This window comes from Amblyomma americanum, chromosome 6 (assembly GCF_052857255.1).
Source record: "Amblyomma americanum isolate KBUSLIRL-KWMA chromosome 6, ASM5285725v1, whole genome shotgun sequence".
Taxonomy (NCBI): Eukaryota; Metazoa; Arthropoda; class Arachnida; order Ixodida; family Ixodidae; genus Amblyomma; species Amblyomma americanum.
The window spans coordinates 92,399,189-92,419,946 of NC_135502.1; the positions used below are offsets into that span (position 1 = coordinate 92,399,189).

Here is a 20,758-nt window from a genome sequence, read left to right on the forward strand (position 1 = left end):
TGCCTGAGACGTTGCAGAAGCCAACTGTGCTTTAATTTTAATAAGTGATTCTTATATCTATAGTGTACTGTGCACATGATTAGGCATCTTATAATAGGCAGTGGCTAGTTCCAAAGAACGATCTTCTGCAGCTTCCCTGAAGCCGCGCCCTGAAGCCGTAGCCCTGATGCAACATGAAAACGTTGATCAGGTTTCTTCAAAATTTTCTTTTTGTGTGTGTGTGCCGGTGGTGCTTTTGCGTTCTCTACATAGCATAGAATTTGTCCCATATTGCGCAGACGGGGAAGGAGCTGTTTCATCTCAATGGTTAGAAGCATTTTAAAGAGATACGGCAGAGCAACAAATCATGCTCATTTTGCATATCTGTGGCCTGTTGCTCACTCTGGTCCAGTTCTTGATTGCACCTAGAACAACCTGACCCCCCTTACTCTTCCTGATCCTTCAGTTGCTGGCCCTCTCACTGTTGGCCCCCAGTGCTAGATGGAATGCACTAGATGGAAGTAAGTATATCGGGGTATGCACTGTGGCTTCCTTAAACACTTCTAGGAATCAAGAACACCCATAACTAGTGCGCTCATGTTGCAGGATACTATTTTGTAGGATACAAGGTCAGATGTGTTAACTACGCAGGCCTAATTTCTAGTAAACAAATATGTCGAACTTCTGGTTCCTGCCTCATCAGGTGCCTTACTTGTTACTAAAATACATGCAAAGCAAGGCATTACTGCTGTGTTTGTGCCTGTGTGAAAACAGTGCTATGGCTTGTAGCTGTGTGACAAAAGTGTGTTAAAGAAGACAAACACTTGATATTGTTTTTTTGCTCCTACATTTTTAACAGCATATTGATACCAAGAAAGAAGTGCAGACAATCAATATGTTATCAGCGCTTGCCATGATCTTCAAGATTGCAAAGCGGGACACCGTGACGAAGCATGCACACAACATAATGGCTTTGTTGATTGAGAAGGAGTTGTTCCACAGCAAGAGCATTGTTGTTAAAAAGCTTGCACTGAAGCTGTGTCAACGAATTGGTGAGTGATTTAGTGTGGTTGTTTGTTTACTCAGTTTACAGCACATGTTGAGTGCCACACCTCAGACAAATTTGGCTGATAACAGCTAACTAGAGTATTGTAAGCATTGAGATGTTCTAATTTTGCAGGCTTATGTTTCCTGCCTGTAAACCTTGCTTCGTGGAGACACCTAAGAACGGTCAAGAAACTGTCCGAAAGCTTGGCAGTGAATGGGGAACTGTCGGAGGTGGCCTTCCCAGATGCCCGTGAGAATGAGGAATTTGATGTGCCAGAAATCGTTGAAGATGTCCTCGACAAGCTTTTGCAAGGCATAGAAGATGGATGCCTTGACATCAGGTAGTAGCCACAGGAAATTGGTTGAGAAAGTTTCCGTATACCTGTTGTGAGTGTCTATACTCATTGAACAGCTGTAGTGTGAGGCTGCATGGCAGCGCTATAGAAATTGGTGTTCTAGTTGACGTCTCATACCATCCACTTGAAAAATTAGCACACAAGACATGTTGGTACGGAAAGTTGTGTTGCTTGCAACTATTTTTGTGGAGGTGTTGTGAATCGGTGACAGAGTATTGTCTCTGCATGATGTGCAACGTTTGTCAAGAATAAAGAGCCCAAAGAGTCAAATGAGTTGCTTTCTGGGCCATGCTGTATGGCTTGTTAGGCATTGCTGCAGTGTTCCAAATCTCTCGTCCTTAGCACTCTGAAATTATAACTTCCACGTAAGCTCAAGTGTCCCACTACACAGCTTAGAAGCTAACCCCTTGGGTTCTTTACTTTTGCCAGAGGCTGTACAAAAGTCACTGAAAGTCTGTAACAGTTGTTAATGTGTGTCCATGAAAGGTAAATGACTTATAAAATATAAAAGTTATCTTTTAACGGGCTTAGGCAAAGAGCGAAACTCAGGTACTGCTTTTGTAGGGCTTTTTGCTTTCTAACAGAGTCGTAAAGTAGTAGTAGTAGTAAGTGGTTTTATTAAAATGATAATAAAAAGGGAGGAAAATATTTTTGCTAGCCCTGGCATCTGCCATCGACACTGAAGCACCTGAGTTGTAAAGGCTGCAAGAACATGTTCTGGGCATTTGTCTCATGAGCAGGGATGAAAGATACTGCACATGTGGTTACTTATTGGAACTGTATCTTACAGGTGAATCGCATGAGTGCATTCCTCAGCAGCCTTCTTTGTGTTATGCCTGTTTCTTTTTTTTTTTTACATCTTTTGTGATGTACACCCCCTGTCAAAAGTCTTAAGGCCACAGCGCTTCCTTGCACTGAAATGATGTTCTTTGAAGGCTCCAAAGCACAAGCCAAGCAGCATGCTTCTCTACTGTGAGTAGAAACCTTCTGCTAACATTTCAAGGCTCTTTGGTCTTTATTGGTGCCGTGGTGGCTCCATTATGCTGCTGAAGCAAAAAGCCTTTGGCCTGAAGACTTTTGATTAAGACTGTACATATGCACAATGGCATGCACATATTGGTTTGGTGTTCCAAAGTGCATGCACTAAGTTCCACTGAATACTGCAGGAGAACATGAATTTATTTGATGTTTCAATTAAAAAATATTCAAATTAAACATTTGCACCACAAAAATACACCACCCAAACTTGCTCTTGATTATTACATTGAGACATGAGCTGCGGTGAAGACCTGCTAAGGTGTTGTGTGGCTGAATTTTGTGTTGCGTGTCTACTAAAAGTGTGATAGTATTTCTTTCAATTGTCTTACACTGCAGCGTTTCTCGCTAGCACTTGCACTGTTCATGCCAACCCACATAGCCTCAAGGGGGTTATCATAATGAAAAGCTTTACGAAAAGAAATGAAATATGCAAGCCACCACTGCCACTATGCATTGTTAAAGGAATTTGCGAAGAGCAGAATGCTCCTCAGATTTAGGTGCACATTTTTTTTCTTGATAGCTGCTTGCCAAATGTGGCACATTGAGTCAATGATAGCATGTAACTTCGGGTTGGTCTGCTGGTGATTCTTAGCAGTTTCCCCGAGGAAGCTCGTAATACCTGTGGCCCTAATTGTACAGAATGGCCCTGCAGCTCTACAGAAATCAGCAGAATGGGAACAGGTCATGTGCAGGTAAACTACAGGTGCTGGGGTGGGGCGGGGAGCGGCAGTGTGAGAAACCCCTATCAAGCACAGCTGTAGGCTCGGATTGTGTACTGCTTAAATAGCACGTCCTGTAGAAAACCCTGGAAAGGGCAGACTTCAGCTGTGCAGGAATACGGTTACAGCTACGGTAGTAATGATGACAGCCGTAATTTGTGGTGAGTGCCCCCTCTAATGTGTGAGATTTCTCTGCAGTAACTGGTAGTTTCTTCAGTGATGAACTTTCTCGGTATAATCATCATCATTAGCAGTGGCAGCCTAACTACGTGCACTGCTGGACACAGGCCTTTTCTATTTGCTCCTAATTAAATCTGCCCACTTTACTCTCTGCCACCACCTGCTACACTTGCCTTCTCGTATCCACTTTGTTACCCTAAAAGAACGCTGGTTAACTTCCAACTTTCGTTCACGTTACACGCCCTGACACGTTACATGCCCTGGGTGGGTGTGCCTCTGTGGTAAACAGCAACACATAGTGTTCTTACATTTGTCATGCATATCAGGGCATTTTTTATTTTAATGTTCACTAATCTCTCACCAAGTCTCTGGGTGTCAGTGGCTGTTAGGCTGATAGCTTGTGTGCTGGTCAGGTTACTTTGTCAGATGCAGTATATTAGCTGAGATATGGTTCTCTGTCACCGCAACAAAGCTTCCTTAGACAGACAGATATTTGTCTGAGGGTCAGCTGTAAAACAAGATTAGACTGCATTGTGCTACAGGCAAACCTTGTTATAGAGAACAGGTAAAAAAATCGTAAAATAGTTTGATATAGCCGAAATTTATAATGTAAAATATCGCCAAAGAGTCGCACAGGAGAAGCACAGTCCAGTCAGTTAAGGACAACAGCTGGGAGCACCTTTTTGGAAGCTTTAGCGGCATTTCCATGCCACCCATGGCGAGTCTAGAGGCGACGAAGATATGAGCACCAGATGTCAGATTGGCTTCCTCGCTCAGCACCACCAGCATGCGGCGGCGTCAAGTCGAGCGCCAGCCTGGCTACCAACCTATTCACGCCGCTGCATCTTCCGTGACACTGTTAACAGACGCGAGGTAAAGCGTCCATCATGGTGCGAACGGTTTTTGCGCCACCATCAGTCACTCATGTAGTGAGGCAAAGCCTGCTGCCTGCCATCCCAGCAGGCACAGCTTGGCACTCAACAGTTTGTTGTTTCTGTTTTATGGACGGCCTCATTCAGTATATTAAGTTAGAATTGCATGTGTTTGAAAAATATGTCAGAACATTTCAATATAGCAATAATTCATTGTGTCTATGCTTGTTATATTGAGATTTGACTGCATTTGAAGGCAGCAGCATTAATTGCAGGCCATCTGTATTTATTAAAAAAACATTGGTCGTATATCAAAGCAGTTATTTTGTGGTTCGTTTGAGAAAAAATGTGCATAATCAACATTTGTCATGTTATAGAGGTCACAGTTATTATAAATTTCACTGGAAAAGAAGTAAATATCTTCAAATACGTATGTCCAGTTAAGCCTTTTTGAATTGAAGGTCAGCTCGCCTACTCACTGAGATGCAATTGCTGATCACGCACAGATAAACCTGCCGAGGTGGCTCATTGGCTCTGCCATTTGGTTTCTGAACATGATTTTGTCCACTATGGCTGAATTTCGATGCAGGCAAAATGTAAATGCTCTCGTGTACCAATATTTCGGTACTTGTAGAAAGACCAGAAGCAGTCAGAATTAGCCCAGAACCTTCCATTATGACATGCCTTGTAGCTGGAAAGTTGCTTTTGCATTGAAATATTCATTAACCAGTTAACTGCTGAAAATCCTTGACGTCAGCATAACTGTTTGTTTGCAGGTGGTCAGCTGCAAAAGGCATAGGTCGTATTGCAAGCAGGCTGCCAAAAGCTTTTGCCTCGGAGGTCGTCTCCTCGGTGTTCTCTATGTTTGAAAAGAAGGACAGCGAGAGTTCACTGCATGGTGGATGCCTTGCTCTTGCTGAACTTGGTTTGTATTGTATTCTTTGTACTACAGCTGGTTACAGACATGTCGTGATGCAAGATGATACATATATGTGTTAAGTGGGATTGAACTGGTGCGAGTTTCATGCGTGTCCATGGCCGATAAGTGAGGTCTGTGAATGACTTAAAATCTGTGTGCACAGGTCTGTTATGTCTCACAAGACAGTGAGGGTATGTTATGTGCCAGTAGTCTGGTGCAACTACTTTATATCTTTTTGGCTTATTTTCAAAATCTTGCAAGACTCACTGCCATAGCCAGCTTTAGAGGTTAACGGACAGAAACCTGCCATGTTCCTGAATGGTTTGTGGCATACATATTTCTTGAAAGACCGCGAGCAATATGTCAAGAGTTGGTATTGAAGGAGGAAGCAGAATTGTCTGACTCTTTCCGGTGTTCTCTTCCACCAAGGGCAGACTTCATAAAATCTGAATTCTGTCACTTCCTTGCGAGCTAAATGTAAGCTTAAATTTCTGCATTGCAGTCTACTTTGGTGGAGCCTGAGCAAAAGGGGCACCGTAATAGCATGGCTGCTGTTCTTGTTCCATCCTTCTATACTGCCAGTGGTGCTTGACCACTATGGCAGCACACGAAGCTAGCCTGCCTTGGCTTCAAGTTGTGAACTCTACTATGGGAAAGCAAGCCCACTGATTGTTTCGAATGTGTAAGCCAGCTTTATAGATTGGTGTCAATGGTATGATATTAGGATACCTAGCGTGGAACCTTCGTCCACATGTTCGACACTAGGGAAGGCAAACTTTTCTCTTTTTTATTGTCATTCTTGCCAAACACATTAGTCTATTAAGCTGTGGGCTAACATAGGGAATCACCGAGTGCAGAGCTCATGGTGAAAGGTTGTATGCAAGGAGGTGAAGAAATAGAGGCACATTGGAGTGTGCATTCTAGGTGTTAGAAAATGGTTAGAGGGAGAGAAAGTAAGCGGTGGCTGTGACTTCGCAAACAGAGTATTGATGCAGCTAAATAACAGCAACAGTAGCATGAGAGAAGGATACTGAAGCATTACTAGTGCCTGTGCAGCTAAGTGTCAATGAATCAAACTGTAATCTGACTGAAAGTTTGTTCGAATAATGTGCAAGCCTGTTTAGTGCTCTTAATATTGACTGGGCAAAAGTTTCAGTTTTTAATTAACTGGACAGTCAAATTAAGGAGCATCCGCTGTGCATTGATACTAATAGCAGACCATTCATCAGACCCCAGTAGTTTGGAGCTATTAACAGCCTACTTGCATGACCTGGCAGGCAGTTCACAACCTGTTGTGGTTCTAGTAGAGCTACATTAAACAGCTACAACCAGTAATACATGAAGGAAGCCAACAGTCACAGAAGCCTAGGAGCATATAGGAATGTTTTCTTTCAAATTTATTAGAAAAAAAAAATTATTAGAAAAATTGTTTGAATTTAATTATTAGAAGAAAAAAAACCACATGCTGCTGGTGGGATCTGAACATTAATCTCCAATTGATTAAAAGAAATTAAAATTAAAAAAAATTCTCCTATACTCCTTGGTTTCGGTGACTGTTGGCTTCCTTCATGTATGTCATATCGATCTCCTCGTTTCCCTTCCCTTTACTGCTCAATAGCTTAACAAGGGCCTCTGTTCTGGCAGTCTTGATGCCATGGGCAGCATAAGAGGGTTCTCGCATGGCTGTGCCCTCACCGTTCGGTCATGTTTCATGTGATATTCGCCGTAATCAGGATGTACTACATCCACCTCTATTGTTGTGGGTGGTACTGGGGAACACTCTCAAGGTTAGGTTACACGCAACATAAATACCCTCAAAGCAGAATAGAAGATTGGATAGCTGCCCGTGTACCTCAGTTGGTAGAGCACCAGGCGCGAAATTCAGAGGTTGTGGATTTGGATCCCACATTATCTTTGAGTTAACTTTAAACAACAAAATAATTACACTAATAATCTTTCATTGATGAACACCACAAGTTAAAAAATAGTCTCCTGTGCCTCTTGGTTTCAGTGACTGTTGCCTTTGCCTGCCTTCATGTATATTATGAGGAGCCCCTCCTTTCCCTCACCTTGTCTGCTCTATAATCAGTGGCGTATTTTGTTTTAACTCGCACAGGCTTGAGCAGGTACAGTTATGGTGCTGTCAGTAGTACTCGTATACCTGGTGACATTTTTCCGGCATTAACCCTATAACCATCAACTCCAAGTGTACTTGTCATGGGAGATCGCACCAATATTGCTAATGATGTCATACTTGTCTGGTCCAATGCTGCAGTGCTCCCACCCTCAAAGACTAGTTAGGGTCGGTAATTTTGATGGTCGGAATTTTAAGCACTGTTAAAAACGCATTTAGCACGTGTTTTAAACCAGAAAACAGTCATTTTCATCAAAAATTACCAAAACGTTTGTCGATTTTGGTACATTTTTTTGGAATCTCGCCAGAGTGGCATAGCATGGCGAGTAAATTCTATTGGTTGTTTTCTTGGCATTGGGAAAGTGGCACTTTTTGCTGGGTTTACAAGCCTCAAAACTTGCGAAGGTGGTTTAGGAATGGCCGGAGAAGAAATAGTTTCTGCATTTTTTTGGAAAAGTAACATTCACCTTTGAATTGGCTGTATTGTAGTAGGCTAACTAAAGAAGCTACAGTAGCCATTAAATTTGTTCAATTGCGAGTTAATACTCCAGTTGTGCAGAGCTGGTAACTTTAAAAAGAAAGAATTTTTTGAGTGTGGTCCAAAAAGTCAAATCGGCCATGTACACTCCATTGTGACCCTTGCTATGAGCACTGAGAATCCTTCAGTATGTTCTGCTTCCATGGTTTGTTTAGCTTTTTTGTGTGTGTGACATGTTTTGAGATATTGCTTGTAGCAGTTCTGTACCATATGAATGGTATGCACTGCATCTTCTTGCGAGGCATTTTTTTTGGCGACATGTTATGCGATTTAGAGCACTATCTAAAAAAATTCTTTGCGCCATCACTCCACTTCAGCTAATTGCCTTTTTGTCTGTTGTTCGACATCTTTGTTTCCTCCTCCTTTCTTCCCTACATTTTCCTTTCCTCCTTCATTTCCCTTGTCTGTTTTTCGATCAGGATGCCGGGGCACTCTGCTTCCTGATCAGCTGCCGGATGTGGTGGCCTCTGTGCTGCCGTGCCTTGTGTTTGATGAACAGCTGGGCAAACAGTGTCGCGGAAGCATAGTTCGTGACGCAGCCTGCTACATCTGCTGGACATTGGGCCGGTCGTACGACCCCTGCCACCTGTCTCCTTTTGTGAATGCCATTGCAGGAACACTCGTCAGTGTTGCACTCTTTGACAGGTGAGGACCACTCAGCGGCTTCCATGCAGTCTTCCAGCGCTGCACTGCACGTGTTGTTGTGTGATACTGGCGGCACAGCTCGGGGGTCGTAAGTCTTTTTAGCCTCGGGGGACACCAATGGCTTTTGAAAGCTGCTGACTGATATGGCCTTTTTGACTGATATGCATGCAGAAATGAGCTCGAAGATGTATATGGCATTTCAAATAATGCCCAAATTAAATGAATAGTAACTGTCTGTACAGCTAAACACTCTTGCCCCCTCTCACCTGTGTAAAAGGAGCTGAGCTGGCTTCAAAACATTGGGATGTTTTAAAGTGAAAAAGTTTTGATTGAAGAAATTGTCCCCGACATTCTGTGAGCAATTCCTAGCAGTTCTGTCAAAATGTTAGTTTTTAGTGCAACCCTCTGCTACTACTAGCAATTACAGTGGGATTAACCCCAAAATAAAGTATGCAAGAAGGGGGATGGGGGGGGGGGGGAGTTGAGGCATATATATGTGTTAGGTGCTCTGCTTGTCGCTAGTGTTTATTTTGTAGCAGCTAAGCTTCATCCTGTTTCATTTACTAGTTGTGGAAAAGCTGAATCCAAAACTTTGTTTTTCTGTGGTGTAGCATGATGGAGAGCAGCCTTTGCACTGATGCCGGTCGTAGGTTTGCGAAGATACCCATTAGATTGACTAGTCTTACCAGCTGCACTTAGTTATTGCCACTGTTGGCTTGTAACCTGCAATTGTGATTTCAGCAACATTCTAAACATTGGTTGCGACAATCTATTTTTTGAGCTTTGCATGTATTATGAGTGGACTCTGGGGGTAGTTTCAATACTGGGTACTCGTTTAGTAAAATTTGTTCAAGGGTAGGCTGGCACATTGCTTTGGAAACTTAGAATGGTACAGACAGAAAGACAAAGTACAGAAGAACTAGGCATAAGGAAAATGACATATTTGTAGCCAGAAGTATATTTTGCTTTATTTGTGCTTCGCTTCTTCTTTTCTGTGCCTTGTTTTTTGTAAGAGCGGGCTCTTCACTTATCAGTACAATATTTTTTGTGCATGCTTTCTTAGTGCGTCAGCCTTTTTGTTTGGATGGCACCTACATGTCTCTGTTTCTCTCTCCTGTCGTTGTTTCCCAGGGAAGTGGTGTGTCGTCGTGCTGCTGCGGCCGCATTTCAGGAGTGCGTTGGCAGGCTTGGCACATTTCCACATGGCATCGAAATCATCGTCGTGGCCAATTATTTCTCCCTGGCACTGGTGCAGAATTGCTACCTCCACGTGAGGTGAGCATGCACCAGCGGTAAATGTGGGGATGTGGCATTCTCAAGCTGTTAGTTTCAGTTTATACTAACTTATTTTTACATGCTAAGTGAAGTAGCTAGGAGCATAATACTAGTACCCCTTTAACACGTAGGAGTGGCTGTTTAAATTTTTGAGAGTCATTTAGATGCGCCACTGCCGCAAATTTCAGTCGTTGAGTACAGTCGAACCCTCATATATCGAACTCGCAAGAAAACTCCAAGTTTTATATATAGTAGCCAAATTTTTTTTTTTTGATCATACTCCAATCGATTCGGACTTGTGTGATATATCAGACTTCACTAAGGAACCGTCGCGCACCTCATAGGGACCTGTACAATTTTCAGGACTGATATTTGGTACTCTGCAGAGTCAATTTTTCAGACTAAAATAGATGCCACCAGTACTGTGGAGATCGCTTTTCAACTGGAAGTTTGTTTTTTCTTTTTTTTTTTTGCCTAATATAGATGCAAGCTGGTATCGCTTTCACAGCCAAACCGTTCTCCGCCGCCATGAAAGGCGCCATCTTGGATTTAAACGGAGTTAGCGTAGTTGTTGGGTGCTGACAGGAGCGAATCGGACAGACTGGCTTGATAGGCTTGGCTGTTTGTTTTTCATTGTTGCCATTGGAGATAATGCCACGCGATCACGTTGAAAATGGGACAGCTGCAGCGTCCGCCGCTTCTTGGATGATGCCACCCGCAGGGCAGCAGATGAGGGAGGAGGGGGGATGGAGTGCATTTGGAGGGGCTCGCGTCTTCCTGTGGGTCACCTCTCGGTCTTTGTGGGTGTTGCTGCCCATAAACTGACTGTTCTTCCTTTGCACGACATGTGCATTAATTCGCGGACAGACCTGCGGGCGCATTGCACTGTCTGGTATTGGGACGTGACGTAGTGCGGACATGACGAAAGCATGACTGTGGCTCAGATATAGTCTAATATTACTAGTTTTTGTCCGTTATAAAATAGGTCTCTTATAACCAAGATTTTGTGTATTTTTTTACTTACTGATCTTTTGCTGTATTTATGTTGTCACCTAGTGACTAGGAGTTTCACGAAAGAAGCGTATAGCTTGTTACATAAGCTTGTTAGCAGAAAAAGTAGCTGTTTACTTTCGTCTAATTGGCATTTGTCAAGACACCACATGCTGCGCCTTGCACTGCAGCCGCACTATTGACAAGCTTTTTTGTTACACTTACACCTTAGTAACTTAATGTCGTAAAGACAAGATAAATATTTCGGTGTTCTGAGATAAACAAAGTACCGGAAATTTTTTTTAGTTTACTGATAGTGAATCATAAAAGTGTTCTGTGCAGCATTATTCAAAAAGAGAGTGAGAGCGTGAAGATGCCCAGCACTAAAAAAAAAACCCATACCCAATTAGTATTGATTGACTATGTGGTGAAGTAGTCTGCTATGAGCAATTACAGTACAATTAGAGCTGAAATAAATGGGGTAAAGAAATTAGGAAACCCAAAGAGGGAATCCCGGGGTTCCCCGGAACTCAGTTTGGGAACCCTTTAAATGTTTAGCGAGTGTTCCATTTGCTGCGTGCAAGGCAGCTTCTGTACTCTCAATGACAAAGGGCTGTTTGCTCACTCTTTCGCATGAAAACAGCCTGCAGGTCGCCAAGTTCATTGACTACACGCAGCCTCTCATTTGGCACCTGGTGGAGAAGAAGTCTGGACACTGGGACCACTCCATAAGGACCCTGTGCTCACGAGCGCTCTTCATGCTGACTGTGGATGACCCTGGCTTCGTGAGGCAGGCCTGTGTGCCCAAGCTTTTGGATGCACTGAGGAGCCGGCAGTTGAATACCAGGCTGGGGGCTCTGTTGGCCCTGGGAGAGGTCGTGCATTCCCTCTGCGAGCTAGGAGAGAAGAGGGGCGAGGCTGTTGAAGATGCCCTGGGTGAGCTTTACCCCCTGGTGTTCAAGGCACTGCTGTACTTGATTGTGTGTGGCCCGCTGCAGTGGCTCAGGGGCTGTGGCAATTGGGCTGCTCAGACCAATGACATGGGATCAAACCCCGGCTTTGGCAACCGTGTTTTGAAGGAGGCGAAAAGCAAAAAATGCCCATGTGCTGTGCGATGTCATGACATGCTAAAAAACTCCAGGGGGTTGAAATTAACCTTGAACTCCTCACTATGGCATCTCTTATAGCCCACATACAGCTTTTGGACGTAGAATCCTATATGTACTGCATGTCATTTGATTGTGTATATTTTTAGTTCATTAAAATACAGTGCAAGCTATCGCATTTCCAATATCTGTGCAAGAAAGTGCTTTCAGGTTGATTGTTCGTGTGCCAAGATGCTCTTAATGCTTAGCATTTTTCTAAGCGCTCTCATCACTTCAGTTATGTCTATGATATTATATATAAACCAAAGCTGCTGCAGCCTGCAGGGTTCAGATTTGAGGCATGACAGCTGCGCTTGTTGTTTGTGCAGCTACCATATTTCGTGGTACAAGCAAGGAAATAAAGAAACATTGAAGTGGTACAGTTGGGACAGAGCATGTGCAAACATTATATGAAAGAGTGCTAAAAGTAACATGTTGCAGAGCAGAGCAAAACCAAATAACAAATCAGGATGGCAATTCAAGGCAGCAAGGAAAAATAGAAGTGAGTGATTATAATAATGAGCAGTAAAACTGAGATGGGAATTGGTAATAATCAAAGAACTTTATGCTAGCATCAATCAGACTATTAACCCTTTGAAGGTTTTTGCCGTATATGTACGGCGGCGCTTTTCTGTCCCGCAAGGTCTTTGCCGTACGGGTACGGTTTCGATTCCCCGTTTGAAATTTTGCGCCAAAAGGACGATGCGTGCTCACTGGGAGGTGCTGCCACCTCTTAGGACTTACAAGTGTTTGAATTTTGTGCTGCCTTCTTACGGAGATAAGCAGAACTGATTTCTAGCTTTAGCGCGGCACAGACTGCGGCAACGCCCCTTTTGTAGTTTTGGTTTCGCCGCGTGATCGCAACGGAGTCGCGCGAAATTTGAGTTTTCTTTTTGTCAGCACTATCTTGCTGAGGCTGCGGAAGTTGATTTCTATCTTTATTGGTGCTGCTCTTAGCTTGCTTATCACCGTCGCTCGCGAGATATTCTCGCTCTCCTTCTTTACCGAGTTTCGGTCGAGTTCTTCAGATGCACGGCATAGCGGCGATATGGCCGGACGCACTGCCCGTTCTCTTGACACCGACAACGATGACTCTTCCGATCCTGATTTTGCTCCACTCACCGAGTCGGAATCAGAAGACAGTTTTTCATCGGAAGAGGACAGCTCATCTTCGGATGACGAACTGCATTCAACAAGTTCGACCTCCGACCTCAGCGCAGCCGCAACATCTCGAAAGCGGGCAAGACGCGACGACACCCAGTGGGACACAGGTGATTTTTCGCCATCTCTTTTCACCTTTGACGACTCGCAATCAGGGCAGGTTGCGGCCTCTCTGCTCCCGCCAGAAGCAAGTGAATTGGATTACTTCCAATTGTTTTTCGATGAAGAACTTGTGTCGCTCATCGTCACCGAAACAAACAAGTATGGGAATGATAAAGCAGGCGCATGTCACTCCGGCGCATCGCGGCTCAGAGCCTGGGCTGTCGTGGACCTCCAGGAGCTTTACTGCTTTTTGGCAATAGTACTGCTTATGGGCCTCGTGCGGAAGAACACCCTGCGGGACTATTGGTCGACAGACCCGATGCTGGTGACCCCTTTTTTTCGGGAGATTTTTTCTGTGAACTGTTTTGCTCTTCTGCTGCGCGTCCTGCACTTCAGTTCAATAACGGAGCAATCCGATCGCCTAAGGGCCATCAGACCGGTCATGGAGGCCATTCAGGAAAAATTTGACCGATTTTTTCTTCCGTACCAAGATTTATGCATTGATGAATCTCTGATGCCTTGGAGAGGCCGCCTTTCATTCCGGCAGTACATACCATCCAAAAGACACCGGTTCGAGTGAAGATGTTCATGATGTGTGATGTGAAAACCGGGTATGTACTTAGATTTCTAGTTTATACCGGAGCTACAGTTAGCCTGGCCAAAAGAAAGGAGCTTGGTTATGCGGGCGCTGTTGTTGCTGACCTTCTGGCGGACTTCCTTGGAAAAGGACACTCTCTTTTTGTGGACAATTGGTGCACAAGCCCAGTGCTCTTTGAATTTCTGCACAGCAGCAACAACACAAATGCATGCGGAACTGTGCGTATCAATAGGAAGGGCCTACCCTCTTTCAAAAAGAAGTTGAAGAAGGGTGAAACTCAAAGCTTTCACACAAACACTTTGCTTGCCTTGAAATGGTGCGACAAGCGCGAAGTCACTATGTTGACAACGATGCATGGACCGGAGATGCAGGAGTCTGATAAGGTGGACAGAGCGACCGGAGAAAAAAAGAAAAAGCCTGCATGTGTACTTGAATACACGAAAAAAATGGGACTCGTCGACAGAGTCGACATGCAGCTAAGCTTCAGTGAAAGCATCAGGAAAACTCTGAAGTCGAACAAGAAGTTCTTTTTTCACCTGCTCGACATGACACTGCCGAACGCATTTATTCTCTACCGCGAGAGAACTGGCACCCCGGTAAAGCTGGCTGTGTTCAGAAACAAAGTCGCTACCCAAATATTGGAAAAATACCAAACCGAAATCCAACGACCAAGGGGCGGAAGACGAACGACGGACAACCCGCTGCGACTGAGAGAGGGTGTCTCAGACCTCTGCCCAAGGCAGCCGCACGCAGAGAAGATGCCATGTGTGTGCCAACACAACTCGCCGGACCAGGAGGAGAGCAGACACGCGTTTTATGTGTGCAGTCTGTGATAAGGCGCTGTGCGTGGAGCCGTGCTTTAAGGAGTACCACACTTTGAAATTCTATTGAACATTTTCCAGTTGTGAGTGATGCTGACACCAAAGTACTGTTCCAAATTTTTTTTTACTATTTATTCCCGATTTTATACATTTTGTACATTCAAGATCCGCAATAAACTAATTTGACCACTTGGGAAAGTTTTCTTCAAAATAATGTGACCCTCAAAGGGTTGAGAGATTTAACTTGCATATGTGATGCAAGTTAAAAATGTGTCATCATAGCCTCACTATTGTACAGGTATTGAGTTTCCTAAATGTTGGTGCTTTGTGCGCGGAAGACACTTAGTATTACAGTTGTCATAATTTGTACAGTAGAACACTGTAGGCCACCGCTCTGGCTCAGTGGTTATGGTGCTCGGCTGCTGATTGGAAAGATGCAGGTTTTGATCCTGTCCGTGGCGGTCAAATTTCTATGGAGGCGAAACTCTAGAGGCCCGTTTACTGTGGCGATGTCAGTGCACGTTAAAGGTGTATCCAAACGACGGACCACGGACCTGCTTTGGCCCGCGCACTAGCGGTCACGTGGGGTTTCGCTTCCGGTCTACGAGGTCCGCGCATGGTCCGCGGGACGGATCGTGCGAGAAATGCGGGAGCATTTTTTCTGGTGGTGACCACGGACTTTTTAAGCCTACTCGCACACATCAAGTCTGGCAACTACACCATATTGGTCTTTCCCGGCTCGGTGCTCCCGGCAGTCGAGGCGACAGCAGCGAAAGTAATTTTGTTTCCACTGTTAACATGTCAACGTGGTCGGACGACGCTACGTTTTACTTTTTAGCCTTAGTACAGCTTTATGGCTCGTTCATATTTGGGCATTCGGTGGCGAGAGCGAGCGAAATTGGTAGCAACGTCGGCGCCCGCGACGTACACAGATATGGTTAGAAAAGATCAATTGACGCTGTCTACGTGCCATAAGCGTATGCACTATCATGTACGCTAAGCGCAGGTATTTTTCGGCACGTTACAGCACTTCTCACATTTCCCACGTTTAGTTCAGCGTATGCAAACACAGACGGAAGGATACGCTCAGCCTTGTGGCACCATCTAGTTGTTAGGACAGGTAACTATTTCTTTCAACAAACGTATGCTCCGCTTAAGCCTAGAATGGGCACAATCGTCACTCTAAATAAAAAATAAAGCAAATATTTCACTCATACGTCTTCTTATAGGCGAGGTGAGACCAAGCGAGAAATGGGTGCACCATTTATTCCCAGTCAACGCAACGAAAAAGGCATAACAACGACGAATTCAATGCGAAGCGTGCCGCCATGTTTGTCGCCGTGGGAATGCTACCTCCTCCTCACCGTGGCAGAAATCTGTCCCGTACCGATCGAGCTTTCCGCTGGGTATTTAGGCGGAATCTCTGCCGCGGATTCCGCTTGTTCTCGCCGCCGAATGTCGAAGCGTGAGACGAGCTTTGCTGCAGGCTGATCACAGAGGCTTGGCCCGCCTTGTCGTCTGCTCTTTTGGTCCGTCGTGTGGACACTGTCGCCGGCCAGACCCGGCCGGGCTAAGCGTGGTCGACCCCACGTGACCGGTCCGCGGGCCAGTCTGTGGCCCGCCGTCTGGATACACCTTAAAGAACCCCAGGTGGTTGAAATTTCCGGAGCCCTTCACTACGGCATTCCTCATAGCCTGAGTCGCTTTGGGACGTTGAACCCAAAAAAGCTGAAAAAAAAAAATTTAAACGCCACTGCAGCAAGCTCAGATGTAGTATTCCAAAACTGCAGTCTGATTTTGCCTTCCATAGACAACTGAAATTTTTTATCATTTATATTAAAGACATCTTTAATAAAGAAACTGTTATGTATCAAAGATGGTCTGGCCGTGGAGGTGTACTTTCCATGGAATGATGACGTCGCAGAACGTGTACAGTCTAGGATTGCGAGGATTTGGTGGCAGATGAACATTGAACATGAACATTGAAGACAATAAAACGATGCTTTTTGAGATAGCATAACCACAAGGCTTGTGAGCTGTGGAGAGAAGCCAAATTTTTGAAGGCCTTGGGGCTGTGAGGCAAAGAATGTAGTGTGCCCGGAAAGAAAAAATTTTGGAGGGACACTTAAGCTCCACCTTAAGAGTATGATGCTTTAGCTTAATGGTTTAATGCCCATATATGCAGGATTCATCATTTTCAACTTAACATTCATAGATCCCTGGGAGTCCTCATACCACCTCCTGGCGCAGTGGTGGAGCATTTAAGCGATGTCCCAGTGGTGGGCATCCTCATGAGGGCTCGCCCCCATGATGCTGCCTTTACCCTCACCTCATGAGGATTTGTTTTGTGAGATGCGGGAGGATCGGCACATGAAAATTTGTGAGGACGAGTGTGAGGGAGGGAGGACATGAGGTCAGGGCGAGAGAGGGCAAGATGCACGGTCTGAGGGTGAGGGTGAAGGCCGAACTGTATTCCGGGCTAACATTTCTTGTCTGTGCAGCTTGTTATGGATTCCTGTTTTAGAGCGCTAGTTCTTAGGGCGAAGGTTCCTAGGGAAGACAGTTTCTGCTGTCAGGAGGTTTATGAGGCGAACACTAAAAGTGGGGAGCCGCCTGCCTTCTCCTTCGCTGCTGCTGTGTTGTAAATCAGAATCAGAACGTCAGAATCAGAACGTTTATTCACGCAGAAATTGATACACAAAATGCTGTGTAGTCATCTGGATCCTTAGCCGCTATGGCTAGTGATGGATCCATTACAAACATTGTCAGAGTTAAACAATCACTATATGGAGCATTGCTATGAGCAACAACACGTGTTTAGCTTGGTGCATCAGATTGCTTGTTAAGGTAGTGGCGTTTTAGTTTAGAAACAAAGTTGGACGTGTATTTCATGTAACACGGCACGGTATTCCATATTTTAGCCCCGATAAAAGAAATTGAGCGCCGCCCGTATATGTTGTGAGCTATGGGTAAATTAAAATTATTGTGCTGTGCCTGCCTAGTGTCACGTTTGGGAGAGATGAATATGGAAGAAGGATGTGGCGAGTTCGTGCTAATTATCTGGCGGACTAAAATGGCCGTTTTGTACTCACGTACATTGGTGAAGGGCATTATGTTTAATTCATCAAAAAGAGGTTTGGATGGTATTGCTCTCGGTGCATATGATATTATTCTGACAGCCCTTTTCTGGAGAGTGCTAACTTTTGCTAAGTAAGATGCGAAGGTGAAACCCCAGGATTCAATGCAGTATATTAAATGGTTATGGAAAACGCTGAAATATATCATTCGTAGTGTGTTCTTGTCAAAATGTTTTTGTGCTTTAATTAGTGCATAGCACCCAGAGGTTAACTTTTTGCATAAGTTTTCTATATGAGGTGCCCAGTGTAGATTCTCATCAAGAGTTACTCCTAAATATTTGTAGCTTTGAATCCGTTCAATTGGTAATCCATCGAGATGCAGACTACATTCTACGGGGGTAGATTTACGACGGGAGGTGAAAGCAATGAACTTTGTTTTTTTAACATTTAGCGCTAGTTTGTTAGTGCTAAACCAATTTGCTGCTTTTTGGAGGCTATCATTTGCAAGTGATTCAGCCTTTTCTGCCGACTGATGAGGTATTAGTAGAGCTGTGTCATCTGCGTACATGACTGCTTGTCCATGCTCAATGAAACGAGGAAAATCATTTATAAAGAGGGAAAAAAGCAGGGGGCCAAGTACTGACCCTTGCGGAACTCCTGTCCTAACTTCCCCCATTGAAGATCTTTGATCTGAGATTTGCACGAATTGCATGCGGTTAGTTAGGTAGCTACGGAAAAAATTGCTGGCTGGTCCTCGAAATCCATAACTTTCAAGTTTCTGTAACAAAATGTCATGTTTAACAGTGTCGAATGCTTTTCTAATGTCAAGGAATATGCCTATAATAATCTTGTTTGAATTTAAAGCCCGGTTAATTATTTCTGTTGCTGAGTGTACTGCTGTGCCTGTAGAATGACCTCTGCGGAAACCATGCTGTTCTCTGGCTAAGATGCCATATTTTTCAACAAAATCCTGTATTCTTTTAGCTATTAGTTTTTCGAAGAGCGTATTAATGCAACTCAGTATGGTGATTGGGCGGTAATTTTCTACATCATTGGGATTGTCGTTTTTGTAGATCGGTACAACTCTCCCAATCTTGAGCGTTTCAAGATAGATACCCGATAAAAAAGCCTGATTAAATATTTTTTCCAGTGGAAGGCACAAAATATGAATGTTGTCCTTAATGATGTTCACTGATATTTCGTCATGACCCATAGCTTTATTAAGCGACATCTGGCGGACGACAGCAACAATTTCGGCAGCTGTTATCTCTGTGTAAGCAAAAGTATTAGAGCACGGAGTTGGCAAAACAGTACAAGAGTTGATTTGCAAGGTGGCAGCTATACTATTACCTATGTTAAGAAAAAAATGGTTGAACGTTGAAGCAAGACATGCTAGGTCAGAGTTGAAGGCACTGAGCTCTGGCAAAATACTACATTTCTCGAGGGATCTAGTAATGGAAGCGATTATCCGCCATATTTCTTTTGAGTTACCTTGGGCTTTCTTAACCAGGTTGCTATAATACTGTTTTTTTCACCTCTGCATCATAGAAAGTGACATATTCCGTATGCTTCTGTACTTTTCCTTGTAATAATTGTTGTTTGGATTTTTCATCAACTTAGTATGCCAATGCTCTTTTAGTCTGATTATGGAGAGTATTTCTTCATTCATCCAAGGACAGATAGGTGAATGAAGGCGCCATGCTCTGCGAGAGTTGTATTGCTTTTGGACGCAACATGATGAAAGCAGCGTGCTGAATGCATTATATGCTTTGTTGGCGTCATCAAAATCGATGCTTGAAAAGTCTTTTTCTTGGATAGAAATTTTTGTTGCCTCATAGTCCCATCTAGGTGACATATGAGTGTTGTCCTTGGAATGATGTACAGCTATTGTAGGAGCGATAAGAAAGGTCGGGAAATGGTCTGTAATGTTATATTTTATCACACCAAATTTCAAGGGGCTGACATCCAAATTTGATAATATGTGATCTATTGTAGATGATGATGTTGGCGTTATTCTGGTTGGACTTGCTATATGGTTTTGAAAGCCATAGGATGACAAAAGATTTACGTATTCACTACTAGATGAAACAGCTGTGTTGATGTTAACGTCGCCACAAATAACCGCCTTTTTTTCCTTATTTGTGAGGCTGTACAGTGCCTCTTCTAGTTTGTCCAAAAATGGCTGAGTTCTAGACATGGGTGGACGGTACATGACACCAATAACCATGTTGTTCCCTAGTTCTATAAAGAGCATTTCGTAGTTACCCATACTGGTCTCTGTAATGTCCAGTAATTTTTTGTAAGTGATTTCCGATGACAGGTAAAAAGCTACACCACCGCCTCTAGAACCAGCCGCTCTTGGCAAGGACACAAATTTATAACCAGGTAGATTCAGAGATTCGTCTCCTTTAAGCCACGTTTCTGAAATTGCTATGACGTCATATCGCATTTTCTGGTGAGAAAGAAAGGCAGCGAGTGAGTCATAGTTTTTATGCAGACTTCTAATGTTGCAGTGTAGTAAAGATATGTTTTTTCCACGTATTCTGGCTGTGTTGTTCAGCATTTTTATGCTTGTCGCTATGTAAGCGCAATGCTTTAGAAAAAAGGAAACGGCTATACTATCTTAGACAGGTCGTCGCGAGTGGCTATGTGTATGACAGTGGAATTTTCTGCTTTCCTTGCCAGTATTTTAGAGTTAGAGACCCAGACGAACTTCCAGTTGTTGGCTTTCTTTCGGGCAATTGCCATTCCAAGCAATGCTTTGTATTCGGGGCAAAGGTGCTCGTTCAGGTACACGGGTGTGGTCTCGGAAAAACCGATGTCATTTGCGGATAACCTCTTTTTCCTTGCAGACTGCAAAAATTTGTCCCGAGCTGCGCGTGAAGCAAACTTGACAATGACGTTCTTTTTCGTTTTTTCTTTTGTGGGAACACGATGTACTACGTCTATGTCGGTTGTTTCTACGTCCATTCCAATTTTTTCACCTATTTTCTGGACCACTTCTACCAGTGACTCGTCCTCGGTCTCCGGGATGCCCTTAATTTCCACGTTAGAAAGCCTGGAGTATTGCTTTAGTTCAATCAGTTCCTTCTGCGTTTTTGCTAAGGTTTGTGCTTGTTCGTCTTTCTCTAGTTTTAGGGCTGCGTGCTCTTTCTTCAAGGC

General features: G+C 44.0%; 1 protein-coding gene across 1 annotated transcript in view; it reads left to right on the forward strand.

Moving 5' to 3' along the window:
• Window positions 1-20,758, forward strand: part of Tbcd (tubulin folding cofactor D) — a 58,830-nt gene that overhangs the window by 7,593 nt on the left and 30,479 nt on the right. Inside the window, exons 4-9 of the mRNA XM_077627578.1 lie at window positions 839-1,031; window positions 1,160-1,367; window positions 4,968-5,116; window positions 8,202-8,427; window positions 9,559-9,702; window positions 11,336-11,628. Coding sequence (XP_077483704.1) covers window positions 839-1,031; window positions 1,160-1,367; window positions 4,968-5,116; window positions 8,202-8,427; window positions 9,559-9,702; window positions 11,336-11,628 — 1,213 coding nt within the window. The remainder of the gene's footprint in view (window positions 1-838; window positions 1,032-1,159; window positions 1,368-4,967; window positions 5,117-8,201; window positions 8,428-9,558; window positions 9,703-11,335; window positions 11,629-20,758) is intronic.